We start from the raw sequence: 19,962 nt of genomic DNA, 5'->3' as shown, positions 1-19,962 counted from the left end.
CAGAAGGCTGATGTAAACATCAGTTTCAGTTACAGAAGAGGGTGTTCAGACTTGGGGAGCCGATACAGTCCCACAGTTTCTGCCTTGGCCAAGCCGTATCCTGAACATTGGTGAGTTCCCTTCTGCCTGGTGCATGGCCATGGTCCATGGGCGTTCCCTTCTCTATTCACCTTTATGAAAGTTCTGAAAAGCATAGCAAATGAGAAACAGCTGCGACAACTAGGAAAGACAGGAGTGACACGAAGGCTTCTGTCAAATACATGTGGAGCCACTGTTTGGAAAAGACAGTTGGTTAGTTCTGAGACTCTGAGAACAAAGCTAGGAATGAGTGGAATTTAAAAGCACTTTTTCCAATTAGGGCCTCTCTAAAATAGAATGGGATGCCTTTAGGAGTGATGAGCCTCCTACTCATCTGTTCTTTTCAATTCAATGAATATTTATTAATGGCCTAACGTATTGCCATTCTTAAAGCTGGGAATACATCAGCGAAAAAAATAGACAAAAATTATTGCTCTGACATCTATATTTTAGTAGGGGTAAATAAATAACAAAACAGTAATAAAATAATAAAAATAAAAAACAAATTAGCATATATATTATATATCAGTATGTTAACATGTGAAAGAGAATGGGAAAAGAGTAGAATAAAAGAGATGAGGAATGAGAGGAGATAAGGAATGGGACAGGCTCAATTACAAATATGATTGTTAGAGTAGGTCAGCCTCATTGAGGTGACTGCATTAGTCAGGGCTCTACAGAGAAACAGAACCAATAAGATATTTTAGAGATATTTAGGAGAGATTAATTATGAGGGATTGGCTCACTCAGTTGCAGACACTGGGAAGTTCCATGATCCACTATCTGCCACCTACACGCCCAGGAAAGCCAGTGGTGGAGATCCAGTTCAAGCTTGCAGGCCTGAGAACCCAGGGAGTTGTTGGTGTAGGTCCCAGTCTGAGTCAGAAGGTGTGGGAACCAGGAGCATTGATGTCAAAGGGCAGCAGAAAGTGCAAGTTCCAGTTTCAGCAGAGAGCAAATTCACCCTTCCTGTGCCTTTGTGTTCTATTCGCACCTTCAGTGGATTGGACGCTGCCCAACCACACTAGGAAGGGAGGATCTTCTCCTGTCATCTACTGATACAAATACTCATCTCTTCTGGAAACACCCTCGCAGGCATATCCAGAAGTACATTTTGCTAGCTATCTGGGTATTCCTTAAGCCAGTCAACTGGACACATAGAGTTAACTATCACAGTGACATTTGAGCAGACTTCAGGGAAGGATGTGGGGGAGTGATCTCAGGGAAGAGCATTCCAAGGAGCAGGAAAAGCCATGAAAAGACCTGAAGCGGGGCTGTGAAAGCAAGGAGTATTCCCATGGAGTATTCCGTCTCTGAAATGCTTGACACCAGACGTGTTTCAGATTTCAGATTTTTTGGGATGTTGGAATATTTGTACAGACATAATGAGGTATCTTGGCAATGAGACCGAAGTCTACACGTGAAATTCATTTATGCTTCTTATATACCTTACACACGTAGCCTTAAGGTAGTTATATACAATATATTAAATAATTTTGTGTGTTTTGACTGTGATTTGTCACATGAGGGAAGATGCGGAATTTTCTACTTGTGGCATCATATCAGCACTCAAAAAAGCTTTGGGTTTTAGATCATTTCAGATTTCAGGTTTTGGGATTAGAAATGTTCAACCTGTATTTAAGCAGAGCTTGGCAGAGCATTTCAGAGAGAAGTTGAAGAGAGAATTTCTGCTTTTGGTATAAACTAGAACTAGATAACCTCTGATGAGTCTTCCAACTTCATATTCCCTGAGTTTATGATTCTCTTGTAGCTGGGAATGATGAATTTGGTAGCAGCAAGCAGCATGGGTTCAAGACCAGAGGTGCCAGATCAAGACTCACAAATCCAAATGGTAAAGAGGCCAGACAGATAGTATAAACATTTTAAAAGATTGACAATACATTCAAATATTTTAAACTATTGTGTAACCAAATAAAGCATGTTTTCAGGCCAAAACTTCCCTAGTGGCCACCACTTTGAGACCGTTGCATTAGAGAAAGTAAAATCAGTTTGGAGTGTAATGGTGTAATACATATATAAAGTCTTAGGTGTAATACATATATAAAGTCTTAGACAGGGAGTCAAAGGAGAATAAATGATAAAAGAAGAAATATGGGAGTCTTTGATGAGAACTATTCTTTGTTGTGATTTGACAGGAAGCCAAAAGAAAAGAGACAATCAAAGATTACTCTGTAGTGTAGAGCCCAGGAGGCCAGTTTACAATGACTTTGCTCTTCCCCAAGCAAAGTTCATATTGCTTTTTTTCCACTGTTTCTATGGCTAGATACTGATTTGTCCTTTCATTGTCTTATTATACATAATTGCATAGCATTTAGGAACATAAAATTCAGTTAGAGGGAGAAAGATAAGCCAATGCAATGTTTTTCAATTATTTTGTGTCTACAGAGTAATTACAATTATCAAACTTTTTGGCAGAGGCTCAGAATGGACTGATAGTGATAATTACAAAGACACAGATGAAACCTTTATTCTTTTTGTTTTGATGTATGATTTGTCCTATTTCCTTACTGCAGGTGCTTTCATTTGCAAGATGGTGCCATTTGTCCAGTCTACCGCTGTTGTGACAGAAATCCTCACTATGACCTGCATTGCTGTGGAAAGGCACCAGGGACTTGTGCATCCTTTTAAAATGAAGTGGCAATACACCAACCGAAGGGCTTTCACAATGCTAGGTGAGGCCACTGGGTGTGCCAATGGCAGTGTGAATGACATTCTTCATTACAGAATAGAGAACCCTATTTTTAAACTAGAAGAGTAGCTTCTTATCTAACTTGTAGGCATTGGAATATAATTTGAGAGTTTCAGTGCTTTCCCTGTTTGCCTTCATCTCCACACCATCTCTCTTTTAGGCTGACCTCAGCACTGAAAATGTATCATTTTGGGTATACTTTTTCAGTTTACATCTTAAACGTTTAAGCACTACGTTCAGCTAATCTAAGATAACCTATCAGTGGCATTGCCACATTAACATTCGTTAGATTGAGAACTATCTTTTTTTTTTTTTTTTTGAGACAGAGTGTCAGCTACATTGCCCAGGCTGGTCTCAAAAGTCTGGGCTGTGATTACAGGCACGAGCCACTATGCCCAGCTGGGAATTATCATCTTGAGATAAGGAGACTCCAAGCCAAGCTAACAAGGGCAGGTCGATTTTTTTTTCTTTTTTAGATAGGGTCTCATTCTGTAGCCCAGGCTGGAGTGCAGTGGTGTGATCACAACTCACTGCAGCCTCAGCCCCGCAAGCTCAAATGATCCTCCCACCTCAGCCTCCCAAGTAGCTGGGACCACAGGTGCCCACCACCACACCCAGCTAATTTTTTTTATTTTTGGTAGGAACAGGGTCTCTCTATGTTTCTCAGGCTGGTCTTGAACTCCTGGGCTCAAGCCATTCCCCCTTGGCCTCTCCTTGTACTCCTTGGCCGCCCAACATACTAGGATTACAGGTGTGAGCCACTGCACCTGGCCAGGCAGGTTGATAATGATAGGGAGCAGGAAATGTAGTTTTAGAAAAGTGGAGAACAGGGTTGCTGCCCTTGTGGTGAGTACACAAGGGTAGAAAGTGACAGGGTACATGAGAACAGTGGGTTCTGAGTGCTGGGGATGCCTGGCAAAGGCACATTCCATCCACTTCATATTTTTCCTTTAGGCATTTCTGGATCGTCAGCTTGCTGTAATTGTTCCTGAGTCAGCAAGTCACAATGAACACACACCTCATGATAAATGGTAAATTTGAAGCAATGCCCTAAAGTCTAACACAGTAAAATAGAAGCATTTCTCTATTCAGTAATTATAATTGAGCCATTTAAAACCTTAGTGTGCTTCACAGTGGTTTGAATTTAATATAGCAAATAATCAGAGGTGTAGCAAGCCACTAATGTGATAATCAAATAAAGCAATTTTTACTAATATCTCACTTGAGAAGAATGAGTAAACATTTATTTCTGCCGTAAGAATTTAGCCAGTATTGGGCTGTGGAATTGCAGAAAGAACCCCTGCAGGCTTTGCAATGCCAAAGTCATTTTAAATAGCTTGAAAATAATAGCTGAATCATTAGGGGAGAAAGGTGTTAGTTAGTTAGTTTTAATTTTATGTCATATCTTTCCTACTAAGAATTCAGAGATTTCTGGGCTTTTAATAATTGACATCTTTCCAACATCAGAACACCTGAAAACAGCATGTGGGGATGGAAAGCAAGTAAGGAAAGGATTACATGGAGGAGGGGAGTTATTTAAAAGGAAAGAGAAGTAGCGGGAGTGACAACATCTCAAAGCATAGTTGATAATAGGCAGTCAAGGCAGTTCCTACTCAAAAGAGACATAGGAAACAAGAAGGTTTTAAAATCAACTAGACTCATCTCGCCATGGGAGCTTTTGTGAACTGTGGTCTAATGTCTCCTGTAGCTTTGTCACACTGTCATTCAGCCTTGTCAGTCAGTGTTTGTCAGTCACGCCCCATTCCTCCTTCCAGCTGAGATTGCCTAGACCTAGAGAGGGGATGTCCAATCTTTTGGCTTCCCTGGGCCATATTGGAAGAAGAAGAATTGCCTTGGGCTACACATAAAATACACTAACACTAACGATTACTGATGACTTAAAAAATATATCGCAAAAAAATCTCATAATTTTTTTAAAAGTTTACAAATTTGTGTTGGGCCATATCCAAAGCCTTCCTAGGTCACATGCAGATTGGACAAGCTTGGCCTAGATCCTCTAGGCTTTCTTGCCCAGATGTGGTCACTGTGTCAGTATTGTTCATCCAACTCTAGCCCTTCTATCCCAGAACCATCCAGAGATCCAGGAAGGTAGGCAATGAGCTATGAAAATTAGACTCAATTCCTCCAGAATTTGTACTAAAGTCCAGAAAAATGATTGGACATAAGATAACTGTATGTGATTAAAATAGAACAGATGTGTATGGTAATAGGGAGGCAGAAAAAAGAAAGAGAGAGTGAGAAATAGAGACAGCCAGACAGACAGACTTGTGAGTCCTACAGCTGCCAGGTATCATTGGATCATGATGAATTTTTATAGGCAGCACCAAATTATGTGTTTCTTTATAATAAACCCCAATTATGGCTTAATTGAGTCATTGAAACCCAAAGCAATAAACTGGTTTCTTAACATTCCACCCAATATAGAAAGAACAAGCAGAGTTCGAGCTGGAAACTTTTCCCCCAAATCAAAGTTGGGGCCCTTGGTTCCGTCCTCTTCCATGTCTGTTAAAACACATGGGTTGAAATTGTTCTTGGTAGTTAATCCCTGTTTTTCTTTTCTAAGAGTACATCATTAAAGCAATCCCTCTCAACAAGTTCGTGGAAGACAGGAAATTTGGAAATAACATTTTGGTTTCTGAAGTTATCAGTGTTTGTTTTCTTTTTTTTTTATTATTATACTTTAAGTTTTAGGGTACATGTGCACAACGTACAGGTTTGTTACATATGTATACATGTGATGCCCATGTTATGGTGCTTAAGATAAATGTACATTTGATTTTAAAAAGAGGTGACAGAGAGTGGTCTATGTCATGTTTAAAAGTTATTCATCCATTCCACAAACATGGATCAGCTCCTACAGAGGGCCAGGAATTTTCCTAGGACTCTTATTTGAGGAAACACAAAAATAAATGGCATTGTGTTTGCTTTCAAGGAGTTTGGAGGAAATTGAGAAGTGAGTAAGGGCAACGAAGACACTGCACTAGAGGGCATGTAGAGACAACAAGGAATTAGTAGTCAGTTTATTTGGAAATAGTAGTGACCTTCAAAGTTTCCCTAGAGAAGGTGATTTCTGAGTCAAGTCCTGGAAAATGAGTCCACAGATAGACACTGGGGATAGGGTGGCCAGGGAGTGGCACAGTGCATTCTGGGATATGGAAACTGAAACCAGTACTGCAGGCTCCTCAGTAGAGGACTGTGGTGTGAAGAGCATGGACAGAAATGAAAGAGGAAAGAGAGGCAATTGAGATGGTAGAGAACCTCATGGGCCATGCTAAGGAAACTGGGTTTTATCTTGTAGGCAGTGAAACACTATTAAATGTTTAAAACTTGTTTTAGGAAGTTTATTCCAGCAGCAGTTTTGAGGATGGTGAAAGAGTGGAAGCATGAAACTTGGGGGAGACCATGGCACTGCCCTAGGGCAGAGAACAGCTGCCCTCGCATAGGGAATCTTGAGGGTTAGATAATTATGCATGGATGTGTTTTACTCAACTGAGTCATACTCTCATGACTTTAACGCTTTTACAGGTGTGGTCTGGCTGGTGGCAGTCATCGTAGGATCACCCATGTGGCACGTGCAACAACTTGAGGTAGACTCCAGCTGAGATGGATAATCATATTGTTGAACTATTTTCTCACCCCTCTTAATTGTAATTATTTTCCTTCCTGCAGGAGCAATACAGCAAATTTGTATGACCTCAGCTATTCCACTGGAGGTCTTTCAAGTGGAATAAAATGATTTTTTAAGGTTCATTTTCTCTGTTTTATCTAGCTCTTCCTGATACATTGTTAGGACTCTAATGCTTAAAATACAATTTTTCAAAAATACACAGGTCAGTTTCTACATTTTCCTGCAAGCTGAGTATGCTTTTCCCAGTGTCCCTAAATGTTTTCTTACATTTTAAGAGTTGAATGATTGCTCTAGGTTTTTCTTTTATTTTTAAGTCACGTAAAAAAAATTGTAATAAATTATCTACTTAGTTGACCCTCAGAAGTCCTTTCTTACCTGCCTCCTATTCATTGACACATTGAAATTCTAATTAGAAACATATCAGGAGATCATCTTAATCAACCTCTCTCCTTTCCCCACACCTTTGTCAGACAGGCCCAGCCATGCGTGGGGCTTCACAGGAAGGAGAGTGCTGAGCTGGTTTCAGACAGCCCAGCCTGTCTGTTAGGGTGGACTTTAACATGTCTTGCATAGGTGTTCTACCCAGACAGGAGTTTTCAAAGACAGTAGGGGGTTGCTTACATACCCCCTAAGATAAGTTTTAAATGATTTATCCCGTTCTACCTTTTAAAGTAGAGATAGGCAAATGTGAAACTTTACTGGCCATGTCATGTCATCCTCAAGGATAACAAATGAACCTAAGATAAGAGAACATTAAAAAAGTAACCCGATTTTTTTTCATGTAACTAATTTATTGAATGAGCTGGACTCCATAGGTGAGAGCAGAAAGTAATTTTATTTTATCCCTTGCTACCTGGAAAAATGCATCTAAGGACTTTTTTAGTCCTCTTGGTGAAATATCATGAATGAAAAAATCTTGAGCAACTCTTCCAGTCAGATAATAAAATTTCTCTGGTCACTTTCACTCAGAAGAATAGTGTGAGTTCTGTTATTAAACTGTCCTGTCCGGTAATAAAATTACATAAATCATACTCTTATTTAATCAATTTATAATTTTTCCCTTCCCTCAGTGTGAATAGTTTTCAGGCCTAGAAATGTGAAGGAGTTATGGTCAGTTTCTTCTCTGTTTCCTCTCCTTGTGTTTCTTTTTCTCTCCCCTGCCCCACTCCTCTCCCCGCCCCCCCACCCCCATACAATTGGCTGCCTCTCTCTCATCAGAAGCTGATGAGGAAAATGGGGAGAGGAAGGGGGCAGATGTCACAGGAATCAATGCCCTCTAGGTGTGACAGTATTGCCTGTGACTGATTGTTTGCTTCAGGACTTCTCAAAGATAAAAGCACTGAGACCTCCAGCCGGCTGGCAAGGGATCATGCCAGCTCCTGTCTGCGGGTGCTGCCCTTATCTCCAGTGGGAAGCCCAGACTGGTGGAGCCCTTTCATAATGATTCACTCTAGTTCTAAATTGTGTGGTCCATTTCTAGCCCATAGAAAACAAACAGATGTATCCATTTTTAAATAAAACAAAAACATTTTGTTTTATTTAATATAGAAAAAGTATTTTTATATGTTTAAAAAATACCCTAAATATTTTTTAAATACATAATTAATTGTGTTTGTAGAAAATGCATGTCATGTTATTGGCAAAGCCAGTCCTCACTGTCAAACAGATCAGTCTAGTCAAAGTTGCTTCCTGTCAGGAAAACATCTGATTAAACAAATGTATTAATATGCATCCCATGGCCACCTTCTCACTCCTAAATTCTATTAGGACAAGCAAAGACTTCCTGAGGCCATGCTCAGATGGTTTTATGGAAAATTTCAGATCTTCACTCTTCGATTTCAGATTTTCTATTCCCAAACGTACGCTTCTCGAAAATTCCACTGCCTAATATCGTCCTGAGCTTGCAGTGAGTGTGAACTTATCACAGGGATGATACAAAGCACCCTGCCTTCAGCATTTCTCACTGCCGCTCTCTGCTTCACTTGTACTGGGGTCTCTCTCATGAGTGATGTATTTGTCAATTTTCAGGTGATAGAAGCAACGAGATGGTTAAAATTGTCATTGCTCCTGCCTCCTTACTGTATGAAAAATGTGAATTCACAACTTCTCAACACCTGTCAAATACCTTTTTTTCTCTGCCAGGCTTTACCCTGAATAGAAATATATTTAAGAGAGAGAAGAGCACAAAGCCCTGCCATGTGTTTATGATGCCTTGATCAATGTGGCTTCACTGACATCAGTCATTGAATTATATCTTGTTTTGGTGCCCCGTGGTAAGATTCATTTTGGGTGAGAGATGTGATTTCTGTAACTTGGGAGAAGGGTGATTATGAAACAGGAAGTGGGAATGTAGACCCAGCGTGACACTTCAAACTTGGGGATGATATTAGGCAGTGGAATTTTAGAGAAGTGTATGTTTGGAAATAGAAGATCTGAAATTGAAGATCAAAGATCTGAAATTTTCCATAAAACCATCTGAGCATACCCTCAGGAAGTCTTTGCTGAAGTCCACAGTCAGGACTTTGCTGAAGTCAGGAAGTCCGTAGTCCCTAGGGCTATGTGAACCTGATCCAAGACTTCCAGTCCAGTATGCTCTTAGATGTGTCAGTCCATACCCCCTGGTCATTGGCCTTTGCATGCTTTGCTTCCATGGAGTTGGAATGAATTTCATTTTAACATCCTATTTCCAGAGAGTTTGAATCTTGAGATTATTTTTCAGTGAGTGTTATTCCTAGTTGCATCTGTAAGTAACACCTAGGTCAGAACTTGAATTTTCTTACCTTTGATGAGTAACCAAAAAGTTGCTTTCCCTCATTCAATTCACATTGAAGACTGGTGATAAAATTTCCTGGGAATGTAGGCAGAAATATATCTGAGACCCAAGTATTCAGCTCCACAGTAACTAAAATAACAATGGTTTTGATAAATATTCTCGTTTTTATTCCTATTACCCAAAAAAGTGACTTCTGAATATGCTTTAAATATTTAGTTTGTTCTTGAACTAGCCCTTAAAGCACTCTCTATTATTTATTATTGTTGTTAATAATACTTTTGAGCTTATAAGATGAATCTACCAGAAATAGTATGAATAAACCAGCAGGTACAATCTGAATATTTGTATATTGGCAATAGTTTGAATCCCAATTTCTCATTCATCTCAGGATAAAAGCTGCCAGTTGCCTCTTTAATATCTTTCTAAGCAATCTGATCATTTCAATATATGAAGTAGCAGTAACAAAACACAGCTTTCAGTACTTTTCAATTGAAAGATGTCTCATGCCTTGTCAAAAATCTATCTCAACAATTGAAGAAGCAAAATAATTTAATATTAGACTACCTAGCATGTATTGCAAAATATTTTTCAGTATATACTTTGGCAAATATAGTGCTCTTTCAGTCAATTGAAAACTTGTGACTAGTGGAAATAGAAGTTGAGAAAGACAATAAATGAAAGTAAACAGGCTATGGACCTGAATTCCATTTAGAATAGAAAAGATGGTATAAAACTCTTAAGAACTTAAGCAGTGAAGTGGAAAAACTATGCTTCACAACAAAAGAACAATGAAAAATGTATCTCATTTGAAATACGTGCTGGGGACAAATTTGAAAGAACTTAAAAAATGTTGTGTTGCAATAATACTTGGCTGATTTCTGTTCTTTTGATGCTGACTACTGGTTCTTTTAATGAATTATTCTTATTATGAAGATCAAATATGACTTCCTATATGAAAAGGAACACATCTGCTGCTTAGAAGAGTGGACCAGCCCTGTGCACCAGAAGATCTACACCACCTTCATCCTTGTCATCCTCTTCCTCCTGCCTCTTACGGTGATGCTTATTCTGTACAGTAAAATTGGTTATGAACTTTGGATAAAGAAAAGAGTTGGGGATGGTTCAGTGCTTCGAACTATTCATGGAAAAGAAATGTCCAAAATAGCCAGGTCTGTTTAATGAAATATTCACCTCTTTAAATTATTTTTAATTAATTGTGCTGGAAGGGATGGTTGCCAGGGCTCTCAGAACCTCTAGGTAATTTAGTCTAAGCATCCTTTGCAATTCAAATTTAGGGCATGGACTGATTTTAAACTCTTGAAGTTTTACATGTGTCTGAAAGAAACAACAAGACTACCAGCTCGCAAATCAACTGGGAAGTTACAGCTATAGGTAGAAACTGACTTGGAATTTAGAACATACATGATGTGGTAGGAAGACTGTGGGCTGGTGTCAGAACCCTGTGGTCCTATGGGTACTCTCTCTATCACTCACCAGCCACAAGATATACATCAGTTTCACTCCCAAGGCCCTGCTTCCCTCATATGTACAAGGAGCATAATAACATCCATCCTTAGTTAATCCCACCCAAGGATAATGCTAAAAGACATGAGATTGATCTGTATGAAAATCCTTTGGAAACCGAAGCATGCTATTTATTTTAAATTATTATTATTGATTTATTTTTACCTAAGGGCTTTGCTTTCTGAATTTATTCATTAATAGAAATTTTAAAACATGACTTACTTCTATGATACTTGTAGTCCATATCATTTATTTAATAACCTACACTGAATGACTATTAGAAACAAGGCAAAAAAAGCCTTAAATGGAGGAGTCTGGTGATTTGGTGGGATTTTATCATCTCTCCAAGTGTGCAGTGATCTCTAGTGCTCTAGTGCTCAGTTTGAATAAAGAAACCCTTCTTGTCAATGTACAGGGGCTCCTAGACTGTTCCGCACCTTGGGACCTATCGTTAAGTTGGTTCCTCCCACTTACTTGAAAGAAAGAGCTGCCATGTTGAAATAAGAGATAATGGACCAGGTGCAGCGGCTCACGCCTGTAATCATAGCAATTTGGGGGGCCGAGGTGGGTGGATCACTTGAGGTCAGGAGTTCGAGACCAGCCTGACTGACATGGTGAAACTCTGTCTCTACTAAAAATACAAAAATTAGCCAGGCGTGGTCGTGGGTGCCTGTAATCCCAGCTACTTGGGAGGCTGAGGCAGGAGAATTGCTTCAACCTGATGGACTGAGGTTGCAGTGAGCCGAGATCACGCCACTGCACTCTAGTCTGGGTGACAGAGCAAGACTCCATCTCAATAATAATAATAATAATAATATAATGAGTATGAGTTTTTATAAACTTAAAGCACCATGCAAATGTGTAGAGCTCTTGCAGATGTAAATCCTCTTTACAGAAGTCATGGAGAAAATTAGTTTGAAGCCCTGGTTAATCATATTTTTAAGATATATCAGGCCGGGTGTGGTGGCTCACACCTGGAATCCCAGCACTTTGGGAAGCTGAAGTTGGAAGATTGCTTGAGCCCAGGAGTTTGAAACCAGCCTGGGCAACAAAGTGAGACCCCGTCTCTACAAAAAATTTAAAAATTAGCTGGGTGTAGTGGCATGCACCTGTGGTCCCAGCTACGTGGAGGCTGAGGTGGGAGGATCACTTATTGAGCCCAGGTTGAGGCTTCAGTGAGCCATGATTGCACCACTCCTCTACAGCCTGGGCAACCGAGTAAGACCTTGTCTCAAAAAAAAAAAAAAAAAAAAAAAAACCCAAGATATATCGTATAGATATCCATTTAAATTATATCCCTGGAGCTTCCCATATTTCATATTTTTTTTTTTTGGTAGAGATGCATTTTTGCCATGTTGCCTAGGCTGGTGTTGAACTTCTGGACTCACTAAATTCTCCTGCCCTGTCCTCCCAAAGAGCTGGGATTACAGGCGTGAGTCACTGCACCTGGCCCATATTTTATAAATATTGATATTTTACTACCACAGGCATGAATGCTCTTTAATATAAAGTGAGTAAGAGCTTCATATTGAAGTCACAGAAGTTAGACTTCCTAAATTCACATCCAAGATACAGCCTTTACTAGCCATCTAACTTCGCAAATTAATTAACCTTCTGTGTGTCTCGATTTCTGCATCTATCAAATGCCTTATTGGGAAAATTAATGACATTATCCATGTCATGCATCTAGCAGAGTGCCAGATCCATAATGAGCAGACATTCAAAGAACATTTATGATGTGAGGGTAATATCAATAGGAAAAGATGATAATCAGCCCACGAATAACCTATCATGAGCTTAATTTAAAAATTATGTTTGAGTGAACTAAGCTCAGACTTTAATAGCTTTGCTATCAAGCTGGCACATTTGCCAAGGAGAAGTTAACTAATACAATGTTTCCTTGTGGGTTTAGGAAGAAGAAACGAGCTGTCATTATGATGGTGACAGTGGTGGCTCTCTTTGCTGTGTGCTGGGCACCATTCCATGTTGTCCATATGATGATTGAATACAGTGAGTGCTTGTCATTCTCATTTGATAGACATTCTCATTCATTTCCTGCTAGAATAGACAATGAATCTTTGAAATGTGTCGCTGTTCACTTGGATAATCAAATACCTAACATTTCATATATTTCTTTCATGTCTTCAAGATCATAAGGTCATTATGTGGTAGGTCATTGTGTATGACTATGACTAAATCTTTAATAATTACAGAAGATCAAAGCTTTGAGATTCCTCTCCCATGTTACTCCTTCTGTTCTCCCTAGGCTATTTAAACTTTGGGAAAGGAGTGACATCCTATTAGCATTTCCCATTTAGAACCCTGACTTGAACAGTCAGACCTGCAGTATATTCTTTCTGATAACCCAGGACTTACCATGGTTCTCAGTATGATTTTGTTTCTCTAAGGCAAGTGAACATTTGAAGGGTTACTGCTGCTTCCAGTTTACATGAAGCTTGGAGTTATCAAGCTGCAATGCTATAAGCCCCCTACTATATGCTGGACACCAGGCTATGCATGTAAACCTAGATTCTCTAAATGAAGACTCATCACAAAGGTTGTTTTTATTCAGATATCAGATGCCTCTCCCAAAACGATCTTGAGAACTTTTCACACCTTCAGATACTTGTACAAGTTTAAGTCTTTGACAGGTGACAAACAGAAGTTTTATTTTATACTCCTTAAAATAAACATACATTCTAAAATATTACTTTATTTCAGGTAATTTTGAAAAGGAATATGATGATATCACAATCAAGATGATTTTTGCTATCGTGCAAATTATTGGATTTTCCAACTCCATCTGTAATCCCATTGTCTATGCATTTATGAATGAAAACTTCAAAAAAAATGTTTTGTCTGCAGTTTGTTATTGCATAGTAAAAAAAACCTTCTCTCCAGCACAAAGGCATGGAAATTCAGTAATTACAATGATGCGGAAGAAAGCAAAGTTTTCCCTCAGAGAGAATCCAGTGGAGGAAACCAAAGGAGAAGCATTCAGTGATGGCAACATTGAAGTCAAATTGTGTGAACAGACAGAGGAGAAGAAAAAGCTCAAACGACATCTTGCTCTCTTTAGGTCTGAACTGGCTGAGAATTCTCCTTTAGACAGTGGGCATTAATTATAACAATATCTTCATAATTAATGCCCTTCAGATTGTAACCCAAAGAGAAAATTATTTTGAGCAAAGGTCAAATACTCTTTTTATTCTTAAGATGATGACAAGAAGAAAACAAATCATGTTTCCATTAAAAAATGACACGAGGCTAGTCCAAGTGCAGTGATGTTTACAACCAATTGATCACAACCATTTAACAGATTTCTGTGTTCCTTCTCATTCCCACTGCTTCACTTGACTAGCCTTTAAAAAGCGACATGGAAGGCCAGGCACGGTGGCTCACGCCTGTAATCCCAGCACTTTGGGAGGCCTAGACGGGCGGATCACGAGGTCAGGAGATCAAAACCATCCTGGCTAACACGGTGAAACCCCATCTCTGCTAAAAATACAAAAATTAGCCGGGCGTGGTGGCGGGCACCTGTAGTCCCAGCTACTTGGGAGCCTCAGGCGGGAGAATGGTGTGAACCCGGGAGGCGGAGCTTGCAGTGAGCCGAGATCGCGCCACTGCACTCCAGTCTGGGCGAAAGAGCGAGACTCCCCGTCTCAAAAAAAATTTTTTTGAAAAATTCGTAAACCATACTTTTAAGATTATTTCAGTGGATTTTTAAAAATCTTGTACAGAAATCAGGGATCTTAGCTAGCAGTTTTTCTCCCACGCAGTCACTGTAATGTGACTATGTATTGCTAGATTGAATAAGAAAATAACTTAAAATAATATCTTCTTCCTTGAAGATTAAGTTAATACTTCAATGCTGTAATGTGATTTTTAGTGCACTGTTGAATTTAGGTAATACAGTCTCTTACACATGAGGTCTGTGCCACAATCATAAAGTCAAAGCAAAGGGAGAAGCAGCCAAGTGACGGATGAATGAGACTTAGAGGAAGATGCCTGTACTGGAGCTTTGTATGGTTCTGCCAGTTACCTTGCTGCCTTGTTGTATGACTGGCAAGTAACGTTGCCTTTTTAAGCCTTCATGTTTTCCTGTGTAAACTGGAGGTGATGCCCCCTCCACTTCACGGAGTTGCTGCCAGAATAAAATGAGGCATGAGCAGACAAGCCCTTTGTACTCTAAAGCAGCCTCAAGCTCTGAGGCATAAGCTCCCCATGTCTCACATCTCCCGTTTGTGTCCTCTTTTCCTTTCTGAGACTCTCCCCAACCCCTGCCCAACTTTCCCTTCATAACTGTATTGTAACTGGTTTCTCTAATCAAAAGAAGAAAGTTTGGGGAGCCTCATTTCTGTGATATATTTAGACAAAACTATCTCATAGGGTTATCTTTTTAAGCCCCTTATTTTCACTGATGGGACTTCTTATATAAAAGGAATTTTCTGTGCAGTTAGTAGATGAGGGAGTGAATCAACTCCAAGCCCATGAAATTGTACTGTGCCCAAGGCTGACCCTCAAGAGCTAGGTCAGGAAGAAAATAGAGTTCCCCACCCATATTCCTTCCCCCAGCCTCCCTTAAGTGCAATCCTTGTCTCTTCAATCTTCTCTCTGGTTCCCAAATGTCATGGATACAGAGGCCACCATCACAGCACCCTGTCATTTTCCTTTCAACAGCTAAGACTCCCAAAGTCCAGCCGCAACCTCACAGCCAGTGTTTATTCTGCTTCCAGTTTTCTAGCACTTACTCTCCCAGCCAGGTAATAGAAAGGAAGAGAAGCTTAAGAGCCTATAGGACATTTTACAGGTAAAGCTTTAAGATTTGGTAACCAAGGAACTAACTATTGGGATCTTCAAGATACAGACATTTAATTTTTTATGTGTCAGTGAAGCATGCCTGAAAAAGACAAAGATGAAGCAGTGTGCAGTATTATGAAAAATTGTCAATATGACACTGCAAAATTCACAAAGAGAAAAGAGAGAGACTGTTTAGTTTCTACTGATGTGGACTAATTATGGGTTATTTATATAAACTGCCTGTCATGTCTAGTTACCCTATGGCAAAACAATGATTATCATTAAACATTAAACCATTAAAAATGAATTGGATTCACTGATTTTGGTTATCCTTACTCAGTCGGTAAATATTCATATAATCCTTTCTACATTTGGTGTATACATGCTCTAAATATGACTTAATGAAAAACAGATAAATCAGCACTGTTATTGACCATGTAATTATTAAGGTTAGAAGTTTCTTTTAATTCCTAAATATTTAGATATTAGGTAATACCTTAAATATTTACTGTAAAATTTCCAGACATCTTATGAAAGGTTTTTTTTTTTTAATTTGCTTACATTGCATCAAAGCTGTTTTAGAAACAGAAGTAGTAATAGCACACTGTTTTTGTCCTTTAAACATATAATCCCTTTGCTCTGTTATAAAGATTCAAAAGGTAAATGTGGTCCAATCTGTTCCTGAAAATGTCCTACTATTAGCCAAAGAAGCTGTGAGTCTCATCTGGACGTTGAGTCCAGACACTGATATAACACAGCCTGTGAGTGCATAGAGAGTTCACCCTGGATTTGCAAAAGGAACCTGACTACTGCCTTTTGTTCTCTTTTCCCTGACTTTACAGTCCCTGAGTCTTTTACTCCCTTTGTCTTCTACTCAGCCATCTGCTTTTTTCCCCTTTTGTCTCTGCCACAGGCTGCCTGTCACTCATTTTATCCATCTGGTTTTCCTTTACCTGGTGCTTGGAGTGAAAATTGAAAAGGTTTTGTTGGATCCAGGAGGTAGGGTTGGGAGTGGTACAGAAAACTAGTTTTTCATCTATTAGCATTTAGGTAAAACATTTGCGAAAGAGTAAAAAAGTACATTTCACCACTCAGACCTCTAAGCCTTTTATTTCATTATGGATCATTGTGCCAAACAGAGGTCAGTATCTTTTCTCCACTCTATAAATAGATATGATCTTCTGAGAAATATTCACAGTTCATGTCCCTTTTGATTATACTATGAAGGGTAGCTCCTTTTTTTTGCCATAGTTTGGTATGGTTCAGAACACCAGTGTTATACATACTAGTTTGATTAAAGATTAATTACTAGTCCCAAGACCATTTTAAAAAGAGAAACCCAGTTTCAGGCCCTATACTATGTTACTTGAAGGCTTACAATAAATTAAAATATCAAGAAAATGTGTCATTGGCCTAAGGATAGATATTTAGCTAAATGCAAAATAATAAAGATACCAGAAGAAAAGGTGCAAATATATAATCAACTTATTTTGGCTGAGGTAGCAGCATAATTCAATGGGGGAAATGATAACCTTAAAACAAAAGGTTCTGGAACAATCGGATATTCAAGTACCAAAAATAGGACTTTGATTCTTACACTACATACAAAAATTAACTCATAATGCACCATATACTTAAACATAGGAGCTAAATCTATAAAACCTCTACAATAAAATATAGAAGAAAATCCTGGTACCATAAATTAGGCAAAGATTTCATAAGCCACTAAAAGCAGGAAGCATAAAAGGAAATTAATAAAATTAACTTTGTCAAAATTATTAGCTTCTGCTATTTGAAAGGTAATGCTATAAAAATGAAAGGGCAAGCCACAGATTATAAGACAATATGTGCAAAACACATCTGGTAAAGACCACAAATGCATTATTTATAAAGAATTCTCACAACTCAGTAATAAACTTGGCAAATTATTTGAACAAACATTTTACCTAAGAAGAAACACAAATCAATAAGCATATGAAAAGCTGCTCAACATCAATAGTCATTACAAATGGCAAAACAAAACAACAGTAAGATGGTGCTACACAACCCCTAGAATAGTTAAAGTTAAAAAGTGTTGGCAAGGATGTTGAGCAACTGGAATTCCCATGGCTGGTGGGAATATAAAATGACACGGTTATGTGGGAAACAATTAACTGATAAATTGAACAGTTATTCTGCAACCCAGAAATTCCATTCCTGGCCAAGCACAGGGGCTTACACCTGTAGTCCCAGCACTTTGGGAGGCTGAGGTGGGTGGATCACGAGGTCAGGAGATCAAGACCATCCTGGCCAACATGGTGAAACCCTGTCTCTACTAAAAATACAAAAATTAGCCGGGCATGGTGGCAGATGCTTGTAGTCCCAGCTACTCCAGAGGCTGAGGCAGGATAATCACTTGAACTTGGGAGGCAGAGGTTGCAGTGAGCCAAGACCATGCCACTGCACTCCAGACTGGTGACAGAGCGAGACTCCATCTCAAAGAAAAAAAAAGAAAAGAAATTCCATTCCTGGATATTTTCTCAAGAGGAATTAAAACACATGAATGTTCATAGCAGCTTAATTCATAATCACTAAAAACTAGAAACAACCCGAAGGTCTATCAGCTGGTGAATGGATAAACAAATTGTGGTAAAGCAATCCAATTGAATATGACTTACTAACAAAAAAGAATTAACTGTTGAAACTTAGGACAACAAGGATCAATTTCAAAAGTATTCTGCTGAGTGAAAGAAGCCTGTCAAAAAAGACTATGTGCTCTATGATTCCATTTACATGAAATTCCAGAGAAGACAAAGCTGTAGGAATGAAAAACGGGCAGGTGGTTGCCATGGGCTAGTAGTTAAGTAGCCAATTGAATGCAAGAGAGTGACTTTTTTGGATGATAGAAATGTGTTATCGCTTAATTTTAGTAATGGTTACTTGGCTTTAGACATTTCTCCAATTGATTAAATTGCATACATTAAAAGGCTGAATTTATTGTATACAAGTTATAGTTTGATTTTTTAAAGTGCACTTCATGAAGGAATTTCATTTTGCAATGTAAAAATGACAACTCTTCATACTGGTTCCTTGACCCGAAGAAGAGTATCCATAGTAGGAAAAGCCTAGTGGAGGCTTTTAAAACTGCGCTACCCACCACCACCAGTCAAGAGAGTGAATTAAAAATAATATTTTGGCCCCAGGTGAACAACAGAGATTGGTGCTGCACTCAGAGGTTTAAATGATACTACATATATACCCATCATATCTTCATTGGATTCACTAATATGATTGACTCCTGCAGAACCTAAATGGATCACAATACATGACGTAGACTGCCACAAACAAGTAGTAGCCCCAAGTGCTGTGCTGTGCTGAATGTGGTATCTTTACTGGAGCAGATTACCACAGCGTCTAGTATGCTCTATGCAGCTATTGATCTGGCCATTGCTTTGTTTTCAATGCCTGTTAAGAAGGAGAATAAGCAGTAATCTACATTCACATGGAATAAACAACAATGTATATTCTATTGTCTTAACAAAAATTATGTTTATCTCTCTGTTACTTTACAGGATAGCCCAAAGGAACATGAAGTGTCTGGATATTCCACAGAAGATAATATTGGTCCTCTATGACATTATAGTACTTGTATCTGATACTATGAATATATATATATATATGTGTGTGTATGTGTGTGTGTGTACACACACACACTTGCTACATGTATATAGCAAGGACTCTGTACTATTGGGAAACATGTACCCCAGAAAGTGGGAGATAACAGTGATAAAACTTACAGATTTAGAGGATGCCACGTTGGTGAAGATTTTAGAGGTCTTTCAAAGAAAATTATGGATTTTTGTACCTTGAACTTCCTACCACTAACAAAGAAGTACAATTCTTGGGAGGCCTCTTTGTATTTGATACTCTTTTCTAGAGAAGCATGTTTTGATTATTTTATTGGTGAAATGGTAGGCTGCTAGATATGAGTGTGTCCCAGAGCTAGAAAGAGCTCTGCAGCAGGTAAGGTTGTAATCAAAGCAACTCTGTCATTTGAACCATATGAATTAGAGATTCAATAATTCAGGTTGTAGTAGGAGAAAAGTCTGTTACTTGGATCATATGATCCATAAAATTCCATAGTACTAAGGCATCGATATTAGATAAAGATGCAATGTGGAGCCTCTGACAGGTCCTAGTTAAGAAGTTATAGTGCTTATCGCTGTATTTCTGAAGCAAGCCCATGCTATTTGCAGCAAATAATTTATCATCAAAAGGTAGTGCCTGAAATGCTACTGGCCCCTAAAGAGACCAAGTGAGCTAATATGAAGTGACTATGTAGCCAAAACTTCTTATCGTGTGTTGGGTACTGTCTTACCCAACAAGTGTTAAGCATGGGCAGTCTCAGAAATAATTAATTCATAATAAAATGGAAATAGTACATCCAGA

At 38.8% G+C, this 19,962-nt stretch overlaps 1 protein-coding gene across 1 annotated transcript in view; it reads left to right on the top strand.

The window, feature by feature from the left end:
• The window catches only part of QRFPR (pyroglutamylated RFamide peptide receptor), a 60,304-nt gene extending 44,235 nt beyond the window's left edge, over positions 1-16,069 (top strand). The window contains exons 3-7 of the mRNA XM_001143462.8: positions 2,613-2,771; positions 6,335-6,396; positions 10,144-10,379; positions 12,647-12,744; positions 13,456-16,069. Of these exons, the coding sequence (XP_001143462.1) occupies positions 2,613-2,771; positions 6,335-6,396; positions 10,144-10,379; positions 12,647-12,744; positions 13,456-13,856 (956 nt within the window). The 3' untranslated portion in view covers positions 13,857-16,069. The remainder of the gene's footprint in view (positions 1-2,612; positions 2,772-6,334; positions 6,397-10,143; positions 10,380-12,646; positions 12,745-13,455) is intronic.
• The last annotated feature ends 3,893 nt before the right edge of the window (positions 16,070-19,962 follow it).

The sequence above is a fragment of the Pan troglodytes genome, chromosome 3 (assembly GCF_028858775.2).
Source record: "Pan troglodytes isolate AG18354 chromosome 3, NHGRI_mPanTro3-v2.0_pri, whole genome shotgun sequence".
Classification (NCBI taxonomy): Eukaryota; Metazoa; Chordata; class Mammalia; order Primates; family Hominidae; genus Pan; species Pan troglodytes.
The sequence above is the reverse complement of the archived record's forward strand: the minus strand, read 5'-3'. Positions and strand labels throughout refer to the sequence as shown.